The sequence below is a fragment of the Saccoglossus kowalevskii genome, chromosome 21, assembly GCF_978046115.1.
Source record: "Saccoglossus kowalevskii chromosome 21, keSacKowa6.1, whole genome shotgun sequence".
In the NCBI taxonomy this organism is placed as follows: Eukaryota; Metazoa; Hemichordata; class Enteropneusta; family Harrimaniidae; genus Saccoglossus; species Saccoglossus kowalevskii.
In genome coordinates, this window is record NC_140661.1 from 24,005,659 (window position 1) to 24,030,856 (window position 25,198).

At 36.3% G+C, this 25,198-nt stretch overlaps 2 protein-coding genes across 2 annotated transcripts in view; one reads left to right on the forward strand and one right to left on the reverse strand.

The window, feature by feature from the left end:
* Positions 1–6,804, forward strand: part of LOC100366629 (atrial natriuretic peptide receptor 1-like) — a 76,121-nt gene extending 69,317 nt beyond the window's left edge. Inside the window, exons 14-21 of the mRNA XM_085495090.1 lie at positions 415–589; positions 785–931; positions 2,079–2,202; positions 2,718–2,786; positions 2,904–3,078; positions 3,800–3,898; positions 5,054–5,145; positions 6,700–6,804. Coding sequence (XP_085351216.1) covers positions 415–589; positions 785–931; positions 2,079–2,202; positions 2,718–2,786; positions 2,904–3,078; positions 3,800–3,898; positions 5,054–5,145; positions 6,700–6,804 — 986 coding nt within the window. The remainder of the gene's footprint in view (positions 1–414; positions 590–784; positions 932–2,078; positions 2,203–2,717; positions 2,787–2,903; positions 3,079–3,799; positions 3,899–5,053; positions 5,146–6,699) is intronic.
* A 10,023-nt stretch (positions 6,805–16,827) lies between these two features.
* Positions 16,828–25,198, reverse strand: part of LOC100366480 (atrial natriuretic peptide receptor 1-like) — an 80,644-nt gene continuing 72,273 nt past the window's right edge. Inside the window, exons 13-21 of the mRNA XM_085495091.1 lie at positions 23,593–23,745; positions 23,304–23,478; positions 22,958–23,104; positions 22,349–22,472; positions 21,330–21,398; positions 21,038–21,212; positions 20,522–20,620; positions 20,224–20,315; positions 16,828–17,767 (exon numbers count right to left, since the gene is read on the reverse strand). Of these exons, the coding sequence (XP_085351217.1) occupies positions 17,663–17,767; positions 20,224–20,315; positions 20,522–20,620; positions 21,038–21,212; positions 21,330–21,398; positions 22,349–22,472; positions 22,958–23,104; positions 23,304–23,478; positions 23,593–23,745 (1,139 nt within the window). The 3' untranslated portion in view covers positions 16,828–17,662. The remainder of the gene's footprint in view (positions 17,768–20,223; positions 20,316–20,521; positions 20,621–21,037; positions 21,213–21,329; positions 21,399–22,348; positions 22,473–22,957; positions 23,105–23,303; positions 23,479–23,592; positions 23,746–25,198) is intronic.

Sequence of the window (25,198 nt, forward strand, 5' to 3'; positions counted from 1 at the left end):
AGCAAGAGAAGTAATTCGCTAATTTAAGATGTCGCTAATGACTTCATTATAAATTCAAAATGGCGGCCAAACAACGTCTTTTCTTCCACACATAAACTTAGTAAACAACACAGAACACACTTGACAGTTTTTCTTTATTTTTATGGAGGTGATAACTGCGCATTTGCATTGGCAGGTGACAGAGAAGTATTTTGAAAACAGGAAATCGACAAAGCCAAGAGAGATTCGCTAAATCAACATTTCGCTATTACGTCATTTTACCACATTTCGCTAAAATAGTATGCCGCTTCTTTTACAGTAATGTGATTTTCCAATCTCACTTAATATAAACTAATCTGATATTGTTAAATAAAATAAAGCCCTCACACTTCCAAGTGTTCTGCTTGTCATATCTGCATTATGTTAATTTTATAGAAATAATTGAAAAAGTAAGAGCCAGTGAGAATCCACCATTTCGTCCAACTGTTGGTGATGGCGAATGCCCCAAAGATGTCGATATGCTAATGACCCGGTGTTGGGCTGAAGAACCAACGGACCGTCCTGACGTGTCCCAAATAAAAAACATAGTGAGAAAGCTTAACCCTGCCACGTAAGTTGTCTCGTATTTAACACGTTCAGTTTTGGGTGTTTGTCAAAAGATTTTAGTAATACGCTGATGTTTGTTTTTGCTGTCTATTTGAATATATTTAGCGCTGTACTCCCTGTCCTGTGAGTGTCAACGCAAGCACGAGTCAATACTACTCTCGTTTGATAATATTCGCCCCTTTATAAATTTTACATTTAGTAAAAAAGGAGACAATATACTGGACAATTTACTAGCCCGTATGGAACAATACGCTAACAATCTAGAAGGTTTGGTGGAAGAGAGAACATCACAGTATTTAGAGGAGAAGAAACGAGCTGAAGATTTATTAGACAGACTTTTACCAAGGTATTATTCTTTAATTTGTATTTTAGTACCTTTGCTAATATCGTGATGTGCCATGTGTGTAGACCATATTATTTTTTTTCTGGTACTTTGGTATTAATAATTAACCCGACAAATTGTTACTCCCATGGCGCACACTTTTGTTACTACTGTACTGAGAAGTTGCGATATTGCAATAACGTGTATAGAAGTTATACCATACAGAGACGTCTCCAATAAATAAATAATAATAAACGTCTTGCGGGATTTAGTGTCACGTGGTATGTTTGTCCGAGTACTTCATATAGTCTGCTGTCTCGTTCGTAGCCTGTCGTGTGATACTCACTGAACTCGTCCTCCAAATATGTATCCACCACATCACTGTATGGCAGGTAAATATTTATTTCAAAACAGCGCGAAATTCTGAAAAGTGTATATCAAACGAGTCTACAATGTGACGACGTCATCGAAGAGAACATTACGACTACAAGAAACTCACAAATATTTTTTGCAAGATTAATAGGCTTCCGGATTTCAGTATTACATTTCCATCACCCTGTTCATATTACTTCGTAACTAGTCGCGTTGTACATTGATTTCAGCTGAGACATGTACGTTATAAGTTATGTATAACACTTAAAGCGGGAGGGTCGTCACCTGCGCACACGCTAGAATTGAGTCCTATGCGACGATAACAACACACGCTAAAAACGCAAAGACTCATGGTATATATATAAAACAAACCTGCGTTTGCTGACTTCAGTGTTAATAGTCGTTGAATGACTTGATATATGAAAGTTTGATTTGAATTAACGCCAATTTCTGGAAATATATGTCCGCTTGATGCATATTTCGCATGCATATACCTATGGTCGCTGCTAATATTTCGCCTCTACCAACAGTGGATGAATATATCGTCGATTGGCTGATAATTATACCGTGCTACTCAGTTTAGAACAAAAGCACGTGGTATATCAACAAACACTTGATACGGTTATGAAAGCGTGACCTTTCTATTTTTCACTGCAAGACATTTTACATGGGTGATAAGCTACTAAAGACGTTATACAATGTCGCAAGTCGTTCTGCGTGTCGTACGTACCAGAACACCCGAATATCTCATTAATACGCAATTAAGAGCAGACTAATTAATATAAATTATGTATTTCAGGTCTGTATCTAATCAGCTGAAACAGGGCAAGGAGGTATCCCCTGAATGGTTCGACGGTGTTACTATATACTTCAGTGATATTGTAGGCTTCACTTCGCTGTCTGCCAGTAGTACTCCAATAGAGGTACGAGTCTTATTGTCATTCATAGCTAATTGTCATTATCTGTTCCACTAACAGATAGCACAGTTTGCACGTAGTGTGCCAATTAGTTTGTGTTTCATTGAATTCATTCGAACACACTAATTTTATTTAAATTATGTTTGGTTGTCTTATTCTTGCGACGGCGCGATAAGATAAGGCTAATTCGTTCATTGATATCGACCACCTATTGTTTTTTTTGAGATTGTTATTCAATAGCTATTAAGCAATATACAATAGAGTTATTACAAAAAATAAATCACATTGCCACGTATGAAACATCAATAACTATTATTTGGCATATTACAAACTTACTCAGACTCTGGCAGTGCATAGACGTGTGGGGTGAATGACTTATGAGCTATTGTTATTGTTGTTGTGTATATGCTGACACAAAGTTTTTGGGAAACATATATATGTATACAATGACCGTTCATTTTTTTCATGTTGTTCCCGTCGCTATGTGCTCCTGATTTTCTAGTATTATGATTTCTTTGCAGGTGGTTGACCTTTTGAATGACCTCTACACCTGTTTTGATGCAATCATAGACAACTATGATGTATATAAGGTCAGAGTTCATTTTTAAGTGTTTTCGCATTTTCTTCGCATCACGGTTATTCAATGCACAATCAATATGAGTGAATCCCACACGATGTGGTACTAGTATGTATATCCATTTTTAAAGGTGGAGACGATTGGCGACGCCTACATGGTTGTATCGGGTCTTCCTGTCCGTAATGGTAATAAGCATGCATGTGAAATAGCAAAGATGTCACTATCGCTGCTAGATGGTGTTAAGACGTTCAAAATAAGACACAAGCCTGGAGAACAATTAAAACTTCGTGTTGGTATCCACACAGGTAAGGCATTTCATTTACACAATTATTTTCATTAATGAATCGATATGCTAGTCCCTTAGAATGTTCTCGAGAGGTAATTTATTAGAGCAATGAATATGGTTCGCGATACTTGCTACGTCGAAGAGACATGAATCTCGAATTTTAATATTCAGGATTCAACGTCATAACAAGCTAACTGATCAGAATAAACATATTGCCTAATTATCAATGTCCATGGCAATGACTCCATGACTTTGTGGGTGTTCACAGCGAATATCGTTGCCGACAATGTTTCTTGGAAGTTTTATTTATGTGTTCCAGCCAATTAATAAAAGTAATTTCAAATCCTTACGATACAAATAGTATGAGTGGTTTCCACAAAATCTATTGGGCGATCGCGATCGGATTCATGAATTAACAAACGGCTGAAACAGCGGAAGTGTTTTTGTAGTAGCTATGTAAATTTGTTTAGCAGACAACTGGTTGAAGATCACCACAATTTGTGCAAATAAAATAGATTAAATAGATCACAACTGGACATTATTCGACCCACATGTTATGTGAACGTCACACTAACTTATCTGAACCCTGCATATTCCAACTCCCACATGCATCCCGCCCGCGTGTGATAAAACAGATCAAGGTGGTCAAATCATGCACCATTCAGCAACAGTGCTGTAACAGTATTCAGCCATCGCTTTCCCATCTCGTTAACGCAAAGTCTTTCTGGTATCCTTTTCAGGTCCCGTGTGTGCAGGTGTGGTTGGTCTTAAAATGCCACGCTATTGTCTATTCGGAGACACGGTGAACACTGCATCCAGAATGGAATCAAATGGATTACGTAAGTCATTGTTACTACTGAGTTGATGTTGTGACGTGGCTGGGCATCACCCCAAACTTTAATCATGCCAAACAAGGCCCTTGCAGAAAATTTGAAACTGGTCACGTGACTGTAAATTATGACGTAGTTTATTTTGACATATCATTAACACCTCGGGTCTATACGTAGCTCAACGCATGACAGTTAACTAGTAAAAACTGCGTCGTTTAACAGTAATTAAGGGACTTTTTAGTGCAAAATATACTGCCTAACTACTGAAAGAATAGAAAATATCCACAGAGTTATCAGAAATCTACATACCAGTAATATAATCACGTCTAATGCGATTGCTGAAGATTTCAAACAGATGTTTGATACAATTGCAAAGAAATGCCTAGCATTAAAATCATCTATGAAAATCGGTAAACGGCAGAGGGCGAATAGGGTCTTGACTTCACTATGATAAAAATAATTGTTGGCAAGGAAACTACCGTAACGGAATAAACCCTGTAACTTTAATGTACGTCAACACTATTATACGAGAAAATAAATGTTTAGAAAATGTGTGAAAGAAAAACAGAAAGAACAAAGGAACCAACAACTTAAATAATCTTAACTGTAACTCGAATCCAATGGTATTCTTGAAATCAAGAAACAAACAATGTAATTACAACACACATATACTGTAGATAAAACACTGACAACAGAACACAAATTTATAAGTGCTCTTTTTAGAAAGGAAGGTAACTTGCCTGAATACAAATATCAACAAGAGATCACCGACGGAAAAAGAACCGGAATGGCTGTTAAAAAAATAAATAAACAACAATAAGACGGCATACCTGGTGAAACGTAGAAATGATTTGGAAAAATGTTGTTGTTTTCAAAGTTAGTTCAAATATTATGACATGAAAAGGCTCTAGGAACTACAAAAACAGCTTTTGTCAGTTGTTGGCTGTGAATAGCATAGAAAGCCGGCCAGAAAATAAACATGCTATTTATTCTCGGGGGTTGTTTTGCATATGTATTATTTTTGTTTGCATTCCACATCTGATACAGATAAAAGTTTTTCAATGTCAGTGAACTCACTGTCACACATCATACTTTCATAATTTGATATTATTCTGGGAGAATTAAACCACTGTTATTGATTGACATATTCATGTTCTTTTCCAGCGTTAAAGATCCACTGCAGTGTCTCTACGATAAATATATTAAGTTCAGACCCAAGTTTTGAAACGGAATTACGCGGACAAGTTGAGATGAAGGTAATATTACTTTATAAATGATGACATGTATAAGTATTGCTTTTTATTTTGATTTCATTTATTGAGAAGAAGTGAAAAAACTAATATTACATTTGTTATTATCCCAGCGTTGTTCAACATAGATGGCGCAACACAACTATGACGTCAGAAGTCAATAGCTCGCCCACTCCTCGTTTATTAGCTAACAACGAGATTTACTAAAGTACTTTGAATTAATGAAGTAATCGAATTTCCTCTGTCTTTATACGTGAAACTTCATTTCACTATTTTAATGGTTATAACTCACTGAGGAATATAAAGGACTGCAATTATATCGATTACAATATAGTCTGATTGCATAACATTCTAGAAAAAAATTACTGGTCTCGTCAGTAGGTTGTCGACCCATTTATTTGTTAAATATGGGCATCTTTCATATAACAGTGCCAGTTTGCCGTAACAATGTATATTACCGTTCTACGCGAAAGCCAAATTAAAATTCCTACAAAGATAAATATAACAAATGCCTTTGATGCGTAAGGTGTTGCAATCCGTTATTTTGATCTCCTTTCAACAATAGATCCCTATTATTTCAATGGTATAAACTGTGAAGGAAATTACGTACTTAAGGTTTTGAGAAATAATCGATTCAAGTTAAATGTTATCCTGCTTATTGCACTGTTTGTCTGGATAATGATTGCATGAAATGCGACATGCTTAAATAGAGAAATAATATAGTAAAAAATTATTGATGAACACGTTATTGATTCTTGTATTTCGTCCTTGCACTTATTAAACGAATTTCATTTTCCAATTCACGACACCCCGTACAGCTGAACTCTTTCTCATGATTTGCTAGAATTACCAATTATATGTTCGTACCATAACTGTGAGTCATATATTGAAAAAAAAAACTAGATATAACAAGACCCCGGGATTAATTTTACTGAAGTCATAACTTGAGATTGGTGGGTGGGAAACCTTTGTTGACGGTTTCGATGTCTATCACTAAGTACAGGCTCAGAAAACCAATATTTATTAGTAGTCTGAGGTACAGGCTATGACGTAGCTCGTAATCATTCTCGGATATGTGATCATTCTTGATAAACAAGGAACGGTCAAACAATACATAAAACGTTTTCATGTAACCACAGCCATTTTGAATAATGAATCGTGAATTTTGTTAAAGTCATGTCTTACTATTCAAAATTGTTGATTAGACAGTGTATATACCACAAACACGTCATCAACTTTATTGGTCAAAACCAGAAATACAATTCAGAAAAACTTAGTTGTTAAAGCGGGGGAGTTTAGTTCTTTCAAAACATTTATTTAAAGCGGGGGAGTCGTCACCTGCGCATGCGTCAGATGGTCGTAGCGTGTCATTATTTACCAGCAAGCGTCTTTGCGTTTTTAGCGTGTGTTGCTTTCGTCGCTTGGGACTCAATTACCGCGCGTGCGCACGTGACGACCCTCCCGCTTTAATGTATTCATTTATCACAAACAAAGCGACGATAAACATCAACCTGGTTTATATTTTACAACTGATCTATGTGCTTTGTTTACTTTTCACAGGGCAAAGGTCTTGTGACGACACACTGGTTACTAAGCTACAACGGTCCAGAAATTTATATGAAGAACAATATGATAATAAATAATTTGAAAAGTGGACAATCATAGGAGGCGCTGTTTCACCTATTGTGTAAAGTGTGAATAAATTTTGTTATAGGGAAGCTGTATGTCACGTGTTGCTTCGCAGTATTTAAATCATCTGTACGTAAGAAGGCTCACCAAGTACAAAGCCTGAAATTAGAAATGATGGGATACCTTTTGTATTCGTCATTTTCTATCAATATAACTTATAAACTAACTGTTACATGGATCATTGGCGCAAGCCTTCGCTATAATTCTTTATTTCGACGAAACGTAACTGAAAATAAATAATTATTCTAAAATAACCGCATTGTTTTATATAAAGCTCCCCCTTCTGGTGGGAACCAACTTGTGGAGCAGCGCGTTAACGAAAGGAAAATATTATGTACTGTTTCTAGATACCTCATTTGTTCTGTATGAATGCGATTGTTATCATATGATGGTGCAAACGATGGGATGACAATTTTACGTCCTGAAACGTGCTAGTCCAAACTATAAAGCATGTGGGCTAATACCCAACAACTTTCGTCGCGTCTGACTCTTTATAGCTACCGTGGTCTCAACGACTCTTCCATACGATAGCCCCGTGTTCTTAAAATGAATATAGCAATTTGATTGGTTGAATTATAATTATGCTGATTGCTAGTTATGCATTTAGACTCGTGCGTCTTAACTGAGACAATTTCATCTTTCCATATTCTAACGTTATTTCATTCACAATTCATTCTGAATACGTTTCGCATAGCGTTTTTTTTAGCGATTACCTGTATTACTTTTGTCTTGTGACGCATGTATCAAAGTATACTCTTTCTATCTCCATAATTAATCGTGACCTGTAGTAGTCAAATACGTTTAAAAAATGAGCTGCTGCAACACTATCGACTAGTATGTTATTCTAGTGTCACGCTTGAAACTCAACCGAAAGGCGAAGAGAAGATGGCAATTTGCATTCGAAGACAATTCCACTATAACAATGTAACTCATCTATGTTATTTGAAATTTGCCGCATAGCTAAGTGTTGTCTGAATATTTACTTCAAAATACATTGATAAGATCGTTTTGAACGTAAAAAAACATACACAAACGGTGAGTTGTATCGAACAAAAAAAAAAAAAAAAAAAAACGCATGACCATGTGATGTGACATACCATATTCCAAATAAGGAATGACTTTGCAACACAAATACTATACATATTTTAATATGTTTTACACAGTTTCTGGGGGTCACTGGATCTATATAGCGGTTATACGCGACGAATGTTCCGGGGAATAATTACATATTAAGTGTTTTGTAAGCACTATTTGGCATACATTGGACTCGCATAGGTAAAACGAGCAATGGGTTCAGCACGCACTATTCGTGACACCAAAAAAAGCGTTTCGTTGTTCAACCACTATAAACATTTACATATATATGTGACAATAGCACGTGGAATGCGTGAGCACGATCATGACCAACTCGTGTAATTATTTATATGTTCTTTGTTCGTTATAATAATGTATATATTTATTATATGCTCTATGGAAAGGTGGTTTTCTGTAGTATAATATAGTTTAATATAGTGAGCGATTGTATTTATCATCACTAATGTTTACGTAGATAGAAGGGGGCTCGGAGAACTTGCCAGGGCTGAGCTATTTTTCACGGTGGAGTTGAATGTAAACATTGTTTATTGCAATCCTGAAATGTACACTCCTCATTTTATGCAGTAAGTTGTAAATAAAAGAGTCAATAAAGTTGTACAATATAAACCTTTGTTTGATGTCAGCGCGGTCTTTTATTTTTATAATAAAGGAGGAAAATGAGGTCATTTGAGAGCATATTAAGTCTTTGATAGTATTATTGTTTAATGTGAATTGTTTTTTCTGTGCTGTATATACAGTTGTTGGTTTTTCGGTCAATATAAAATCTACATAATTGTGTAGCAGAACATTTGTGTACGCAGAGAAAAGAAAAAAAGGAAAGTTGTAATTGTTCTATCGGCCATACAAAAATGTTATCAAACTATTTATTCAGTGGATATTATGTGCCAATCCAAGGATGTGAAGTAAAGAGGGATTCACACGTGTAATAATAGTTGAGGAGTGATACTAATATTTTTGATTACTTGGTATCATTATATATTAGCTGCGTAATGTTTTGAAAAGTATAAATATTTTGTATGGTAAACCGTCCTACCTCATTGATTTTGAAATATAAAGCGGCGTCAAACAAAGTTTTACAATTTGGAGGACTAATAAATTACATGATAATAACGGGGCAATATCGATAATTCCGAAAACACTACAATATTGTTGTATGATATAATGCTGGATTAGAATGAATTGTAAACAATACACATGCACACTAATTTTCTGGTACGTAGTATATAATTGAAAACACATCCTTTTTCTATTTTGTCGACCGTATGTTTTTATGTAGTGCTTCAAAACACGTTATTTTACAATAAATCACAAACCAATGAGCATATTTATTGTCATTCTACCATTAAATTGCCTTAGTTGAAAACTATTCAAATATTGAAATATGAAATGTATGCATTTATTGTCAATGCAGTCCATGTTTTACCATAATTGTCTCATCAACATTGCCGACACACTAAGTTGGTATAATATTTATATACATGAACAAAATAAACTCTATGTCATGTTTAATAATGTTTAGATGAGTTTTACTGTACTGTACAAACTCAACAAACTCAACATACATAATTCCCCCATCAAGAAATCATTCGCTAATTCCAACCGTCCATTGACGCCGATCACTTAGAAGCTAGGACCACACCATTTGTACGACTTCAAATAAAATAACCCCAGTCTCTCAACAACACACTGAAATTTGCAGGCTCTAGCTGCTTCAAATTTACAGCGGAGAATTATGGCCAATAACACTATGGTTTGCGACTCATTAATGTAAGAAAATCACCAGCTGCAACGTGGTCGCTGATTGGCTGCTCTCACTAGTACTGTTGACCGGTATATCAATTATGAATATTTTATAATTGAGACATTGACGTGACGTGCTTAAGTCTTAATCAAGAATGCTCGCTATTGATAGTTTGTCATTGGAATACTGCATACGGAGCAATGAATCTCCACGGTAAACCGCATACTGGACGGTAAATATTAATGCTATTACATCATTACAACAACATCATGACTTGTGTACCAATTCCCTCAGTGCCGATGGTTTTGTTAACACTCGGATCATTAAGCGAGTTCACAACAATCCACATTGAAGACAATGTACATAGGAGAACTCGATAGTAGGCCTATTTGAGTCGAACATCGTCTGAATAGCATTAATAAATTGTCTTTCTCATTGTTATTAATAATTTTAATATCATTTCAATTCATATTATATATTCATTACAAATACTAAATGTTCATATAGTAATACTGTAGTATATTAGTGACATACACTGGAATTTGACAGTTTATAGTAATACTATGCTATACATATATTGTTGTGCCGTACACAGCTGACTGCGTTCAGGTTTTGCAATTCATTTCGTTTTCGGCTCAGGGAACTTAGATTCCGTATGAACGGTAAATTAATATTCAGCTATAGATATATAGTATTATATATGTATGTATGTTCGCATTATTTGTCAAAAGGAAAAATAGCTAGTGTCTCCAAATTTGGCACTCGTGTTTTCCATGTGATCCAAAAGACGTGGTTAGATTTTCACGATTTTTGTGCTACATAATATAAATACATGGGTAATATGTCAGTGCATGTTTACTGTACAACTCGCTAGAAGAGGAAATTATAGGTAGGGCTTGCCATAGCACATACGACTAGCGAGATCTTGTTATTTTTTTTTACAAAAATCAAAGTTCAAGGTTACAAAAAAGTAGGACCTTCCAAAAGTCAAGGTCAGAGTGTGAATATGTGTTTTTGCAATGTAATTAATAACGACGTTCACCCTAGTACATATGTTTCCCATGTGATTCCAATATTTAGTAGTAGCGAATTGAAGACAACAGGTCTGTATCACAATATATGTATGTGCATGTTTGCAACAGACTTCCAGGGAAAAATAGCCATTGCCTTCATACTTTCAACACAGGTGACAGCAAGATCCATTTAAATGGCCAATATGTATTTATATGTTTGCATACCGTCTTAAAACTTTATTTACATATTCTTTATACGACTCACAATACCTGTTTTACTTTGTGCGTTCTGTTACTGTTATATGAAGATCCCTGAGATTAATTTTAGTACGAGGTTTTTTCCGACTTACACTCCGCCATTATAAACCATCATTAAATATCTTGGAATACGTTCCAAACCAGTAAACAGGCTTCCAATGAGATACCTGCACAGACAGAATCTAAAGATAGGTAACTATAGATATCGACGTGAAATAAACAAATCTGACCTCCAAACCATTGTATAGTGCAACACTAATCAGAAAACGCTGACGCACAGCCCGACTTCACTGATCTACTGGCACACGTACGTGTACTCTACAAATCCGCTCTATGGAAAGTGGAACTAAAGAAAGTGAGTTTCTGAACGTAAGGATTTTTATTTTTTCTATAGATTGTTTATAGAATAGCTTAGCTTTGCAATTTACTCAATTTTCACCTGAATGTGCTCAATTCGCGGCATTCACATTGTGCTCAAGACATGTTGTGTTTATAGTGTCAAAGGTCACCCATTAAATTGTTAACTGGAAAAACACATATAAATGACACAGTAAGAACTGGGAAAGATACGTGATTCATTCCATTCCTAATACGTGGCAGTTCAGAACACATTGTTCAAATCTCAAATATACATGCTTATTCTGACAAAACTTTGAAAACTTGTGCCACGTAATACATGTGCATATTGAAAGATCAGCGATAGATTGGCATGGTATAATTGTTTAAACGCTCCCTATGTCTCGTGTTAGTTGGAATTCACCTGGAAAAAACTATCTAGCGATATCCCTGTTGTGGTCATGTAATTTTCAGTGTACTGTGAAATTCCATTTTATAAACTATGCAAACTACGCCCACTGCCGGTTATCATCACTGAAACAGAGTTCCTTACCATTACTTGTATTTGTAATACTTGAAATCACATACATCTGTAAAAGTATTGGAAATGGGAAATCCACGCGAGTAATACGAATGGTGCGTTCTGCTGTCATAGCCTGAGAATAAATGTCATTATTGAGAACTACGATATGGTGTAAGATGACACACAAGCATGCACGTGTTCATTATTTCACGTTCATCTTAGCAGCTGCAGCGAAATTTTGATGTATTTGTCTAGGTATCATCTTTTTTATTTTGAATATGAATTTGTAATCGCAGCTGCCCCATATTCTATCAATTCTTTTAAAACAACTTTACGTTGTACACCACTTCTATATATACACACCATAATTTAACAGTCATTTAAATATCCGACAAAGGGAAAAACAGGTGGACTTTCATTCATTTTTATTATTCTCAAATCTGTATTGCAGGATATAAAGTGAAAAGTTCGTACGTCCCATATAAAGCAACAACAACAACAACAACAATAATTATAAACAAACAAAGCAAAAAAAGACTTGACTAATAAATAAACAAGCCGGTAGGCTGGTTGGCGATCCGCTCCGCTCAAAAACAAGCAACTTGTTTTTTGGCTGTTTCCATGGTGACATAAACGTGAAGCTGACGTCGGTTTATAACTAATACGAAGTTCGCAAACACCATTCAGTCTTTAGAAGTCACTTAGTTTAGTACTAGGACCACAGTTACTCTCTCCTAGTAGAGTGACTGTGCTAGGACGTATTCTGCTGTTACATTTATTATTTCCAACCGTTTTGCGATAGCATTTTTTAGAATGAAGCGTTTCCCGTAAATGCTGGAAAGCGAAATAATGAAATAACGAAATGGTAAATATTTACCTAAATTGCAGTGTGTTGACCTTCATAACAATATACTTCATAATGCAAAACACTAGTCACAGTGAGTAATTTAAATATACGACTCCTAATCGAAAAATGTGACCACAGTCCAGAATTTCAGACGGATATTAAGCAACCTAAGAGCATATCAGAAGCATTTACTCTAAAATATAAAAAAAGAACTGCAGTCAAAAGTCAAGAATGCCAGCAAATAAAGGACTCTGTCCCACAATCCTTTGTGCGCGTTATTACGGACACGCGCAAAAAACTGTACCACGCTTGTCAAATCTGGGTCAAATATACAGTACGCTACTATCTTGCCACAGATTGTTTAGTAGTGGAGTGTTCGGTGACCATTGAATTAGCCCGTGATTCATATTTTATGTGTATTAATTTATTCATCAATTTTCGTGACTGACAGTACTGCCCACATTTTAGTCAAAAAACGCAACTGGTGAAACGGAAGAGCATCGCCAGGCGATGGACGCAGGGCTCTTTGGCAACGACCGCATAGAGGTCAAAATACGCGTTCTATTTTTACGCGTTAAATTTGGCTCTTCCCTTTCGCCCCCTCCGGAATGTTCTACTTTTGCAGCCTAATAGCAGGTTTTTCGAAAAACGTCTAAAAAACACAAGAATTAGTAGAAATGTTCCTGTTTTGGGCGGATTATTGATAGAGAATAATGTCTTTATTACAAAAATGCTGAAAAACCGTGAGTTGTTGCCTTAGTTATTTTTTTATTGGCGAAAAACTGCGAACTCGGCAAATTTGGTTGCACAACTTCCCTTTATCATATACACCCAGCGACACCGATGCCAGCTGACTGTGTACAAAACTGGTAGGAGGTAATACATTTGGGGCGAAAGTATTCAAAAATCAGTTTTTGGATGTTGCAATGGCAGTGGTGGGCCAGGATTTTTTTCCAATTAGTGACGGCACGACCTACCTGTGAAGTATGAACAAAACCAGCCGAGCCGTTGCTGGTGAAAAGTTACCCCAACTTTGGGGTCAAATTTCTCGGTAATAAAAACAGATATCAAAAATTCAAATGGTAACTTTGTGCCCACACTCAAGCTGAGTAGAATGAGCTATGTTTGAAGTGTTTTATCCCAAATTTGTAGGAGGAGATACATTTGGCGCGAAGCTATCCAAAAATCAGTTTTTTTGCTGTTGCTATGGCAACGGTGGGGCAAAAATTTTTTTCAGATTTTTCCTTATAACTAGGGTTAAGGTGTGACCTACCTGCCAAGTTTGAACGAAATCGGCCAAGCCAAAAAAATCACAGAAGAAATAATACGTGAACACTGGAACACTGGAAATGTACACACACAGACACACACACACACACACACACACACAAAACGACAAAAGTGATTATAAGGGCAATCCTAGCGGAGCGGATCGCCAATTCATTGTTCTAGCGTAGCTGTGGTGTATACATGAGTTTAAGGTAAAGAACACGAAAAACCTCGAACATAATGCGTGTTTGATGATAAAAGCACTGCAACAATTCTATTATCACTTTTAGTTAGACGTGTATAAAAAAGCATGTTTCGTCTAATAGCATCAATTGTGGGAATGTCGGAGGACACAAACATGCCGCTAGCACTACAGTCCCTGGGCCGACTAAGGAATACACGAAATGCATTATTATATGCAAACACGGCGATCATAAATAAATTTACGACTATGTTGAAACCAAAAGGTTCGGAACAATGTAATGTTAACATCACTACTGCAGCTAGAAAATGGTCGGAACAATATATTGGCTCTGTCGTGGAATGATCAAATCTGTCGTGTTATGTCCTCATCATACATGCAATTATCAGCAACGACAAATCCTAAATAAACGAACTGGTGCACAATTTTCAGTTTAGAGTCACCTCGATATACGGGTGGAATCACAATGCTTCTAAAACACTCTTCCGTGAAATAAAGTACATACATTCAGACTTCTTAGGATGGTAAATAATATCGAAGACCGACCCATATTTATAGCAAACATTAACGATGGTTCGCAAACCACGGATGGACGGGCTAAGGATAACCATGTCATCGGCATACATCAGATGGTTGATAAAAATGCTGCCCACGTAACAGCCCATTTTTTATTACTTTAAACGGGAACTGAGGTCATCATTATACACGTTGAAAAGTAAAAGCGAAATAATGCTACCTTGCCGAACGCTGTTTTCAACAGAAAACAAGGTAGAAGTAGAATTTCCCAAGCGAACAGTGAACAGATGAGTACGATACCAAACAAATAAAATGTGAATAATATTACCAGGTAGACAACCCATGTCAATCAACTTTTTAAACAGGGATCAATGCCTGACACGGTCAAATGCCTTGGTGGCATCTAAAAAACATGCATATATATAATAGCATGCGTGCTATTATATGAATGATGATGATGATTTTTTTCATAGCATAAATACACATGTTCGTAGAGTGTCCAGGTTTAAACCCAAATTCAGCATCAACTATTTCAGAAAACCACGAATTCTGTTTAAGATAATATTTTCTAAAATCTTAGAGGATCTTGAACTTGATCTTGATTACTGTGCGCAGCTTGAAAACACACTGGCTGTAGCTATCATCATTATATTTTCTATTTTCTATTTTGGATGTCACTAAAACTTGGGGTCATGGTAGCTCCTAAAAAACGATGATTGATTGTGTATAATTATTGCACGATGTGTTGGGTACAATAAATATGTTTAAAGAGATTTGCTCTTTAAATACTGTTTATGGCACTCACATGTTCAATTCACACAATGGCAAAACAAGAGAAACATTTTTGTAACTGATTCTTTTTCTGTGAGATGGTCTCGAAATGTCAAGCTGGTTACTTACTTTACTATGATATATTAGCTATTAAAATCGCGTAATGACGGTTCTTGACATACTGTGATTGATTAGATATCATTATTCCCCACATTTTAAGAGTTCGAAAATTACCACAGTTACTGTTAATGTTAACACATTGGCACGGCAAAAGTAACAGTGTTAAGGCTAACGATTTGAGCAAGAACTTAACTTGAAATTGCTCTAGCAAATTAACACTGTATAAAATACTATCAGTGGTACATGTTACCATAATGGCATCACATACGCACGTTTGGTTCACACGACGTTTATGTACTATTTAGGATAAGCAACTTGAATGTTTAGACATTATAAACGTATATTACAGAAATTTTATAAATACATTGTTTACTATTTGTATTTATTAGTAGTGGCAATTTCGCAATGCTTCAACCTTGAGACACGTCCCTGGTAACCACGTGATCAACGGCTGCAGCGATTGGCTGGTCGCTTGTTTAGAGTTTTATTAGAAAATATGTAAGATTTTGTAGAAGGGGGCAGCAAGGCGTTAACTCAGCTTCCCGTTACGGTGGATAAACTTGGACTATCTGTAATGAACTAATTGTGTACTATTTCGGGTCAAACCTGGTATCTTTACAGTGTAAGTGTTATCTGCCAAGCGAGTTGAAGTTTCCTACACACCACGTTCCTTTCGTAGCAAATGACATTTTGGTGTCAGAAGTGGAATTTATTGGCAGTTGATGATGATTATTGGACTGAAAATGTGCCATGTTCAGTCTTGATGAGGGGGCAATGTCAGAATTCTTTGTTATATGTTTTTGTTATATTACCTCAAACCCCGCAAATATAAGTGTGCATGGAATCATGGGAAGAATCTGTGTGCATTGCCGTGTGATACATGTAATAAAGGTAATTGACAAGTCATACTTGTATCCAACTCTGGAAGGACAGTTGGAATCTACCAGGTGTGCTGTGATTTACATAACACAGGGTGTTTACAGCTTTGGAAGGACAATAGGAACCTACCAGATGTGCTGTTATCTGAATAACAAAGGATATTTATGATCTACTGAGTTGCCTACGTGACACAACTGCTAGCAAGATCACATTCTGATTGACACATGTGGAAACCCAGGTGATGTCCCTAAATCTGGGCCATTTATGCCTATAAATTGGACAGACTGAGGATAGTTGGGGTGCATCATTTCTAACGCGTACCCTGTGTGTTCCTGCTTCGATATTGTGATACAAGTGATACAGGCTTCAATCATCGTTCTGTGACATACTTCTATATCATTTTTTTGTCATATAAGTACCACAACCATGTTTCAAGTTTCCCGTACTGCAGCAGTAGTTTTATTTGCTCGCCTCTGCAAGTGAGTATGTACAAGGATAGATACACCTTGTTCGTGCGCAACACATAAATTGTGTATTTTTGACGAACTCGTCGATGACGATGCCTCCATTGAGGTCAGTACGCATTAAACAGGTTGTTAATTCAAGTTCAAGTATGAGGTAAACACTGTAGTCTTTCACAATTTTGTAATTTAGTTGACGTTACTGTAATCACGTTGCTATAGTTACATTGCTAACATGACTAAAATAATATAAGAAATTGGAATGAAAATGATCATATAGACTGGTTGAATCATAACACTTCTAAATTTAGAATATTTTAGCGTTGAAATATACATACAATATACATGTGACAAATGTGGTTCGCCGGTTAAAAGCGTGCGTTTATGCTGATTTGTCTGTCACATATTTGGCGTTTGCAGTTTCTAGAAATTCCACAACAACAGTTCCGTTAAGTTTAAATAACAACTCATGTAAATATTTCTCGGTATTTTGAATAAGTTTCGTCTCATCCTCATGGTCGTAACACAAAGTGCCATGAAACTTGTCGACCATCTTGGATTCCTCAGCTGTGTACGTGGTTTGTGACATCATTATTGGCTGAATCGCGATAAAAAAAATGGCGGCCGGTAGATAGTAGATGTTTCTTCTTTATTCGCGTTGGGATCTAGGAGAGTAACTGATCCTACTCTCCATCACTGTGACAATAAGAAACTTGACGTAAAGATTGCCTGCCACTAAATGTATGTCGCAGTGTGATAGCATCCGGGGACTACACTCCACACAGTGAGTGAAACAGTGCCCGCTATGAATGAACACTTTTCAAATTATTTAATATCATATTGTTCTTCATATATATATCTGGACCGTTGTAGCTTAGTAACCAGTGTGTCGTCACAAGACCTTTGCCCTGTGAAAAGTAAACAAAGGCGAATAAATACAACAGTTTAAGTTGCAAAGCGCAAGAATTTTAAAATTTGTAATAATGTTTGCAACTGAACCTAATTGAAGTTTAATAATTCCACGATTGTTCTAGGTTGTCAGATTATCATTATATTTTTTTCTATAGACAATTTACATCATTTCTATGAGTTGAACATATTGGGAAAAAACTTCGCATGAGTCGATTTCAACATATTAAAGATGGTCGCCAAGTCTTGAAACTCTGGTTTTGCTACTCATTGAACCTCATTAATTTACATTAGTGACAACATTATTGCGAAAATGTAAAATGATCGAAACCCTGCAATAGTAGTGTGATGTAGGCAGAGACGCCATTTTGCACATCGGAACTAGACGCATAGTACCGGGGACAGACACCAAACGGACTTGTTAAATCTAGTGACTAGTTTCGTTTTAGTATGATGGGAAGCGTGCATAGACCCTCAATAACCACAATGGACAGGCTTGTGATGTTTTATGAAAAATGGTTTCGATTAATAATGGGACGCTCAAATAATATTCAACAGATAGGCTTACGTCATGACCCCATGCTTATTTAAACTGCATAGCGCATGCGTGACCTCGTTCAAGTTGTCATGCATTGCATCACACACGCGTGACGGGTAGGAACAGGTGAGTGAAACACAAAATTTCGGGGCGAACATCAGTTTACTTTTCGAGTCTGCTGTCACTGAGATAAAGATCTTGGTGTCTGCGATCGCGACTTTCTATTGTCCGAGACACCAAACATAACTACTTCGTCGACAGGAAAACACAGCGGGCCCACACATCCTGACAAATGGCCGAATGCTGCATGTAAACATAAGTTAAAGGGCTCACATTGTAGCCATTTAAAGCAATTACTGTGTACTGTGCCTATTTTTCACTTTTAAGTATGTTATATAGTATTCAATATTTCAAACTGTACAGTAGCGAATTGTTAACTGTTTCCTTTTTATTAATTTATTCAAAGTCCACGGGTAACCTATATAACTAACTATGACTGCTTATTAGTATTATAATTTGACTCATTATACTGACTAAAGTAAGATGGCTACACAAAAGTAAAAATATTGTTATTTTCATTTTTACATATCTTATATATTATGTTACAAGAAAGACGAAAATAGAATAAAAATATCAGGGGCACAATACTTGGTTAGGAGAAAATTTGAAATGTACAAAATGAGTGAAAATTACATTTTTGTCTGTTTTGATAGATTTATAGTGTCCATACGTATTGAAAATATTTTTGTGGGTTTTTATCGAGTAAATGAGCTTTCATTGTGATCCATTGAAACTACTGCTAAAATGACATTTTCTGCATACTTTTTCACCGTTTTTCTCGAAAAAAACAGATTGACAATAAACCACAAAAGTCTACAGTCTGTTGTCTAATACTAAAACAATTAATTTTAGAAATGTTGTCACCACTATGTATGCTTAAATGTGAAAACTGATACTACATCTAATGCATGACGGGATATGTTAGTTAAAACATAAGAATACTATAAAAAAATCATCGGGAAACGGTTATTTCCAGTTCATGTAGATATTGACTGCGCACAAAGCCGTCACTTACATTATAGGAAGAACAGGAAATTAAGAGAACGAAGCCAATCCTCACGCGGACATTCCTCCACTCTTTGTGATACCGAGGCGAGGGTTATTTAACAAGCACTAATGAGAGCGACAGTAAACTGTGCCGACAGTTATTATGGCCTTCGTCCGATGGGACGCCATTCGCACCTAATACACAATGTTTAGACGATTGAGTGGAACGTACTAATTGAAACCGCTGAATCGAGGGTTGAGTTGGGAAATCGAGTTGACATTATGCAGAATACGGGGTGAACTAGCGAATCATCTTATCATGTCTAGTTTCAACTATGGTGGATATTAGGAAATTAACTACATGCCTACAGGGACGTAATACAAACAAATCCCAATAACGATGTCATATCTCTCCATTCAAGCATGCCGCGTTACGTACAAATACGTTGCAGCCGTGCAGTGAAATAAGTAGTATTGCATATTCACAAAGCATAATTTCTCTTATGTTCAATACAGTCGTCGGTATCCATTTTTGGTGGAAATCGAAATAAAGGATTGCAACACTATACATGTCAGAAGCAACTGTTAGGTATAATGTAAACGATATTCTGTCAGCATAAAAACAATTTTAGCTTTAGTTTATATGGTGATTATATTATACTATATCGCAAATTGTTGCCTATGTTATACAGTTAAAAAAATAGGCAACGTGACTGGGTGTGGATAATATTTGTCATTCTGAATTATTTGTTAAAATATGATAAATTATTCATTCTCGTCTGAAGTATTAGGAATGGTGCGTCCTCGAGGTTGAATGATTCATTTATGTTCGCCGTTTCCACATGTTATAATTTAACGTAATATAATTACCTTCATCTCAACTTGTCCGCGTAATTCCGTTTCAAAACTTGGGTCCAAACTTAATATATTTATTGTAGATACACTGCAATGAATCTTTAATGCTGAGGAAAAAAATTACGTGAATAAATTTCAATCAATAACAGCAGATTATTTTTCTAGAATGGTATCGATTATTCGAGTATGTTATGTAAGAGTGGGTTCACTGACATTTAAAGCTCTGATACAAGACAAAATAACGTGCTATAAATTAAATCAAAACTATTTCACGGACAGATTTCGTATATTGGATCGGAGGATTATGACTCACGTAATCCGTTTGATTCCATTCTGGAGGCAGTGTTCACCGTGTCTCCGAATAGACAATATCGTGGCATTTTAAGACCAACCACACCTGCACACACGGGACCTGAAGAGGATATCAAAAAGATTTTATGTTAATCTCTTTAACATAAAGTGGATGGAAGAATGCCATGGAAGAATACAATAAACAGTAACAATGAATTTGCTATTGAACCACATAATAATTCATCAACGACGTTGTTTGATTTCACTGTAATGTTGTTAATATTTATATTGTCTACACGCTTTATCGTATGACTACTTGTATTGTTAAAGCGCGGTGGTCGTCGCGCAGCGCGTGTTCGAATTCCATTTTACACGCGTTGTTTATGTCGCTATGAGTCCCATATCGAACAGGACGCGGCACGGCGACTGGCGCCCTTTAAACACACTTGAATCACATAAATCTGTTTGACCGTGTCTACAACATCGTACATTATAAGGCTGCTTATTACTCGCTCCGACGTTCGGACTGTGTATTTACCTGTGTGGATACCAATACGAAGTTTTAATTGTTCTCCAGGCTTGTGTCTTATTTTGAACGTCTTAACACCATCTAGCAGCGATAGTGACATCTTTGCTATTTCACATGCATGTTTATTACCATTACGGACAGGAAGACCCGATACAACCATGTAGGCGTCGCCAATCGTTTCCACCTTTAAAAATGAATATACATACTAGTACGACATCGTGTGGGATTCACTCACATGGATTGTGCATTGAATAACCGTGATGCGAAGAAAATGCGAAAACACTTAAAAATGAACTCTGACCTTATATACGTCATAGTTGTCTATGATTGCATCAAAACAGGTGTAGAGGTCATTCAAAAGGTCAACAACCTGAAAAGAAATCACGGACAGGAAACATTATGCCAGACGATTACGTCACGACACGTGAAAGGCTGTATTATTGAATAAGGCTCTAGTCACACATCAACAAAGCAGAATACCAAATGTAAACAGGTTCATGTTAGCATACATTTTGAGCAAAAACAGTCAACGTCCACTACAGACAACATAAAACTTATTGACCCGAAACCCACATATTCGCCTATAACGCACTTATTCATTTGCAATCAACAGCTTTTATGTCAAAATCAATCATCTTAAATATATCTGATCAATACATGGAATACATTACTCTGTTGGGAACTACCATCGACGTGCAGAATATGCATTCACGTCAAATCACAGTGAGTAGTAACTGTAAATTTGTTTGACATACGAGTGACCTCCACGTAAGAATAAATTACTTGGACCTTGATTCATCACACCCCACGAGTTAAAAAAACATTACAATTCTAAATTAGTGATATTGCACTAAACAGAAAGACGGAAAAAATTGAAAGTTCTTGAGTAGGGAATAACATAGTTGAGTTTTCCTCTTCCTGTGCACTCAAAACGCTTACATTTCTAGAGTTAATACGACCATCATCTACTGTATATGGCGGTTATATCTTGGCCAACGACAACATTTTTGCTATCAGGCTTAATCACGCCCAATGGAAACACGCACAACTGGTGTAATGTTATATTGATAACATGAACTTAACGCGATTTACTAATATTTACTACAAAAAGATATATTTTCAAATACGAACCTGAATGTTATATTAAATTGTAGATAAGGTGATTGAGACTTGAATAATGATGATATTTATGGTGAAATATTCACACAGATGTTCATCAAAAAATACATGTTACACACAACGTATCAGCAATATTATCGGCAAGTGTAACATATAATGAGACATACTGGCAATAATATACACTGAGTGGTAGACTCGTACCTCTATTGGAGTACTACTGGCAGACAGCGAAGTGAAGCCTACAATATCACTGAAGTATATAGTAACACCGTCAAACCATTCAGGGGCTACTTCCTTACCACGTTTTAACTGATTGGATACTGACCTGAAATACATAATGACACGTTTAAGATTGAGCAATAATACGACAGTAATTATTATATCCTTGCTCACGCCAGTAACAGATCGGCTTGTTGAAGTTTGTTCACATGAAGAACTCTAAATTCTGACATGCATATGTGTGATGGTTTTCTAATTCCCCATGAGTTGAGTTGAGTTGGTTTGCCTTTACCGCCACATTTTAACGTCACTGTACTGTGCGACAGGGAGATGTGAAAAAGGTCATACTAGAACGGTTTTTCTAGTGCTTTAATTTGCACAATGTTTTGATTACATGCAATTCATATATAATCTGCATTGTAATATGCAATGAAAAAGAAGGCAGATTGTTTGAGATACTGAGCTATATTAATGATATCATTCTCATGGTATGTTACACTGTAGCTACGAAAGATCTTAAATATTATTACTCATTACCCCGTTTATCACTATTGACTAAGTGGAACTACCTTACAAGTTAAAGAATAATACCTCGGTAAAAGTCGGTCCAACAAATCTTCAGCTCGTTTCTTCTCCTCTAAATACTGTGATGTTCTCTCTTCCACCAAACCTTCTAGATTGTTAGCGTATTGTTCCATACGGGCTAGTAAATTGTCCAGTATATTGTCTCCTTTTTTACTAAATGTATAAATGGGCGATTATGGTTAAAGTGTATATAATATTGACTCGTGCTAGGATAGCGCTGACCCACTCACGGGACAGAAAGTAGAGCGCTAACTATATGTTCAAATAAGCAGCAACAAACAAACATCAGCGTATTGCTAAAATGTCTTGACAAACACGCGAAACTGATCGTGTTAAATACGAGACAACTTACGTGGCAGGGTTAAGCTTTCTCACTATGTTTTTTATTTGGGACACGTCAGGACGGTCCGTTGGTTCTTCAGCCCAACACCGAGTCATTAGCATATCGACATCTTTAGGACATTCGCCATCACCGACAGTAGGACGAAATGGCGGATTCTCATTAGCTCTTACTTTTTCAATCACGTCTGTAAAAAAGACATAAAGCAGATAGAACACTTATCGTTTGGTTACTTATATAATTAAATATACAATGTTAGATTATGTTATAATTAGTACGATTGGAAAATCACAGTAATTACCTTTGGGCGAAAGTCCGATGTCATCTGTGTAGAAAGGTCCACTTCTCAGCGCTATTTCCTGCATAATAATTCCAAAGGCGTAAATATCTGCTTTCTGTGTGCCACATGAGGGCGCTTCTCCTCTCAGTATCTCAGGTGATCTCCAGAGCATTCCTGCAATTAAACACACCAAACTCAATGTGAAAATAGGGTTTATTGAATTAGGATATCTGAAATATGATCCAAAGATGTTTCTTTATTAAGTTAATCCTAGCAAAGAAAATAATGTTTTCACGATTATCACAATTCTTGGTATACGTGACGAGTTGTTACCATGGAAAAGTTCCGAAGTTGTTGCCATCATGTCGAACAAAATAAAAAAAAAACCGAACGACTAAAAAAGAAACATACTGTCTGCACGAGCTGATTTTGCCAAACCGAAAGTTTTGGGGCTCAGTGACGTCACATGCATACAATATAGTATCATCAGTTTCGTATTTTTCTGGTTTAAATAATAAACGCAGTGATTCCTATTTTAGTGATAATATTACTATGGAAAATAATTGTTAATTAAGAATTATTGTAATTATATATGTGCGTGTTATTACTCATAATCGGCTAAGGTGAAATTTGATTGCAAAACCGACGTTGTTGCATATTTTCACGAGAACATATTTTGGCGAAAATCGGGAACACAGATAGCACGTAAAAGTCATCTGTTTAAGCATATACCGAAAACAAACTATCATGCGACATGTATGAGTCAGCGAACGGTCAATTAAACGGATTTTTTTTATAAATGAACCGTGACTATGGTAACTGAGACTTGTTGTTTATCTCCCACATGACTAGTTCCCTACGCAACAGTTGTGTGAAACCGTATATTGTCATTTTTTATTCTACACGAATACTGATTGAGAGTGAGGTACATTGTTAGGTTTTCATGGTGTGTTCACTTTCAGATTTTGCAAACATTTTTGTGGTGTTTATCGATACAGTAAATGCAGCCGTACCCTGTGGAATCTGTGCAGTTCGAGGGCAGCATGCTTAGATGTGTGCGTATAAAATTCGCAGTCTCTACTGAAACCGTCTCGGCCATCGTAATTCAGGAGTGTGCATATACATGCGTGTACTGACGGAGAAATACTCATTGACAAGTCTGCATACTGATAAGCAGCAATAACAATGAATATCTACATTAAAAGCGGGGGAGTCGTCACCTGCGCATGCGTCAGATGGCCATAGCGTGTCATCTTTGTCACAGCGTGCGCTGGTGACGACCCTCCCATAATGAATGATAATTGACTTTTGTAGAAAACCATTGAATTACGTTCTCCATGGACGGTTGAAAAATGTTATCGATTGCATACCCTTATATACAAGAAAAGTGATTTATTGAGACGGTGTTAATACATATATTTACTGTATTATTCAGTGTTTATTCTGAAGTGTCGCAGCCGACTTTTCTGCGCACAGGTCATTTTATGTTTCTATACTGAAATAGACCCATTCAAACATCGAATTGACCTTGAAGCTCTCCGCTGCACACCGCATACTGCCATATTACCAATATTTTTATTAACATCATGACGTTTCATTCTGTCACGTGACCTCATTCGTCATAAGG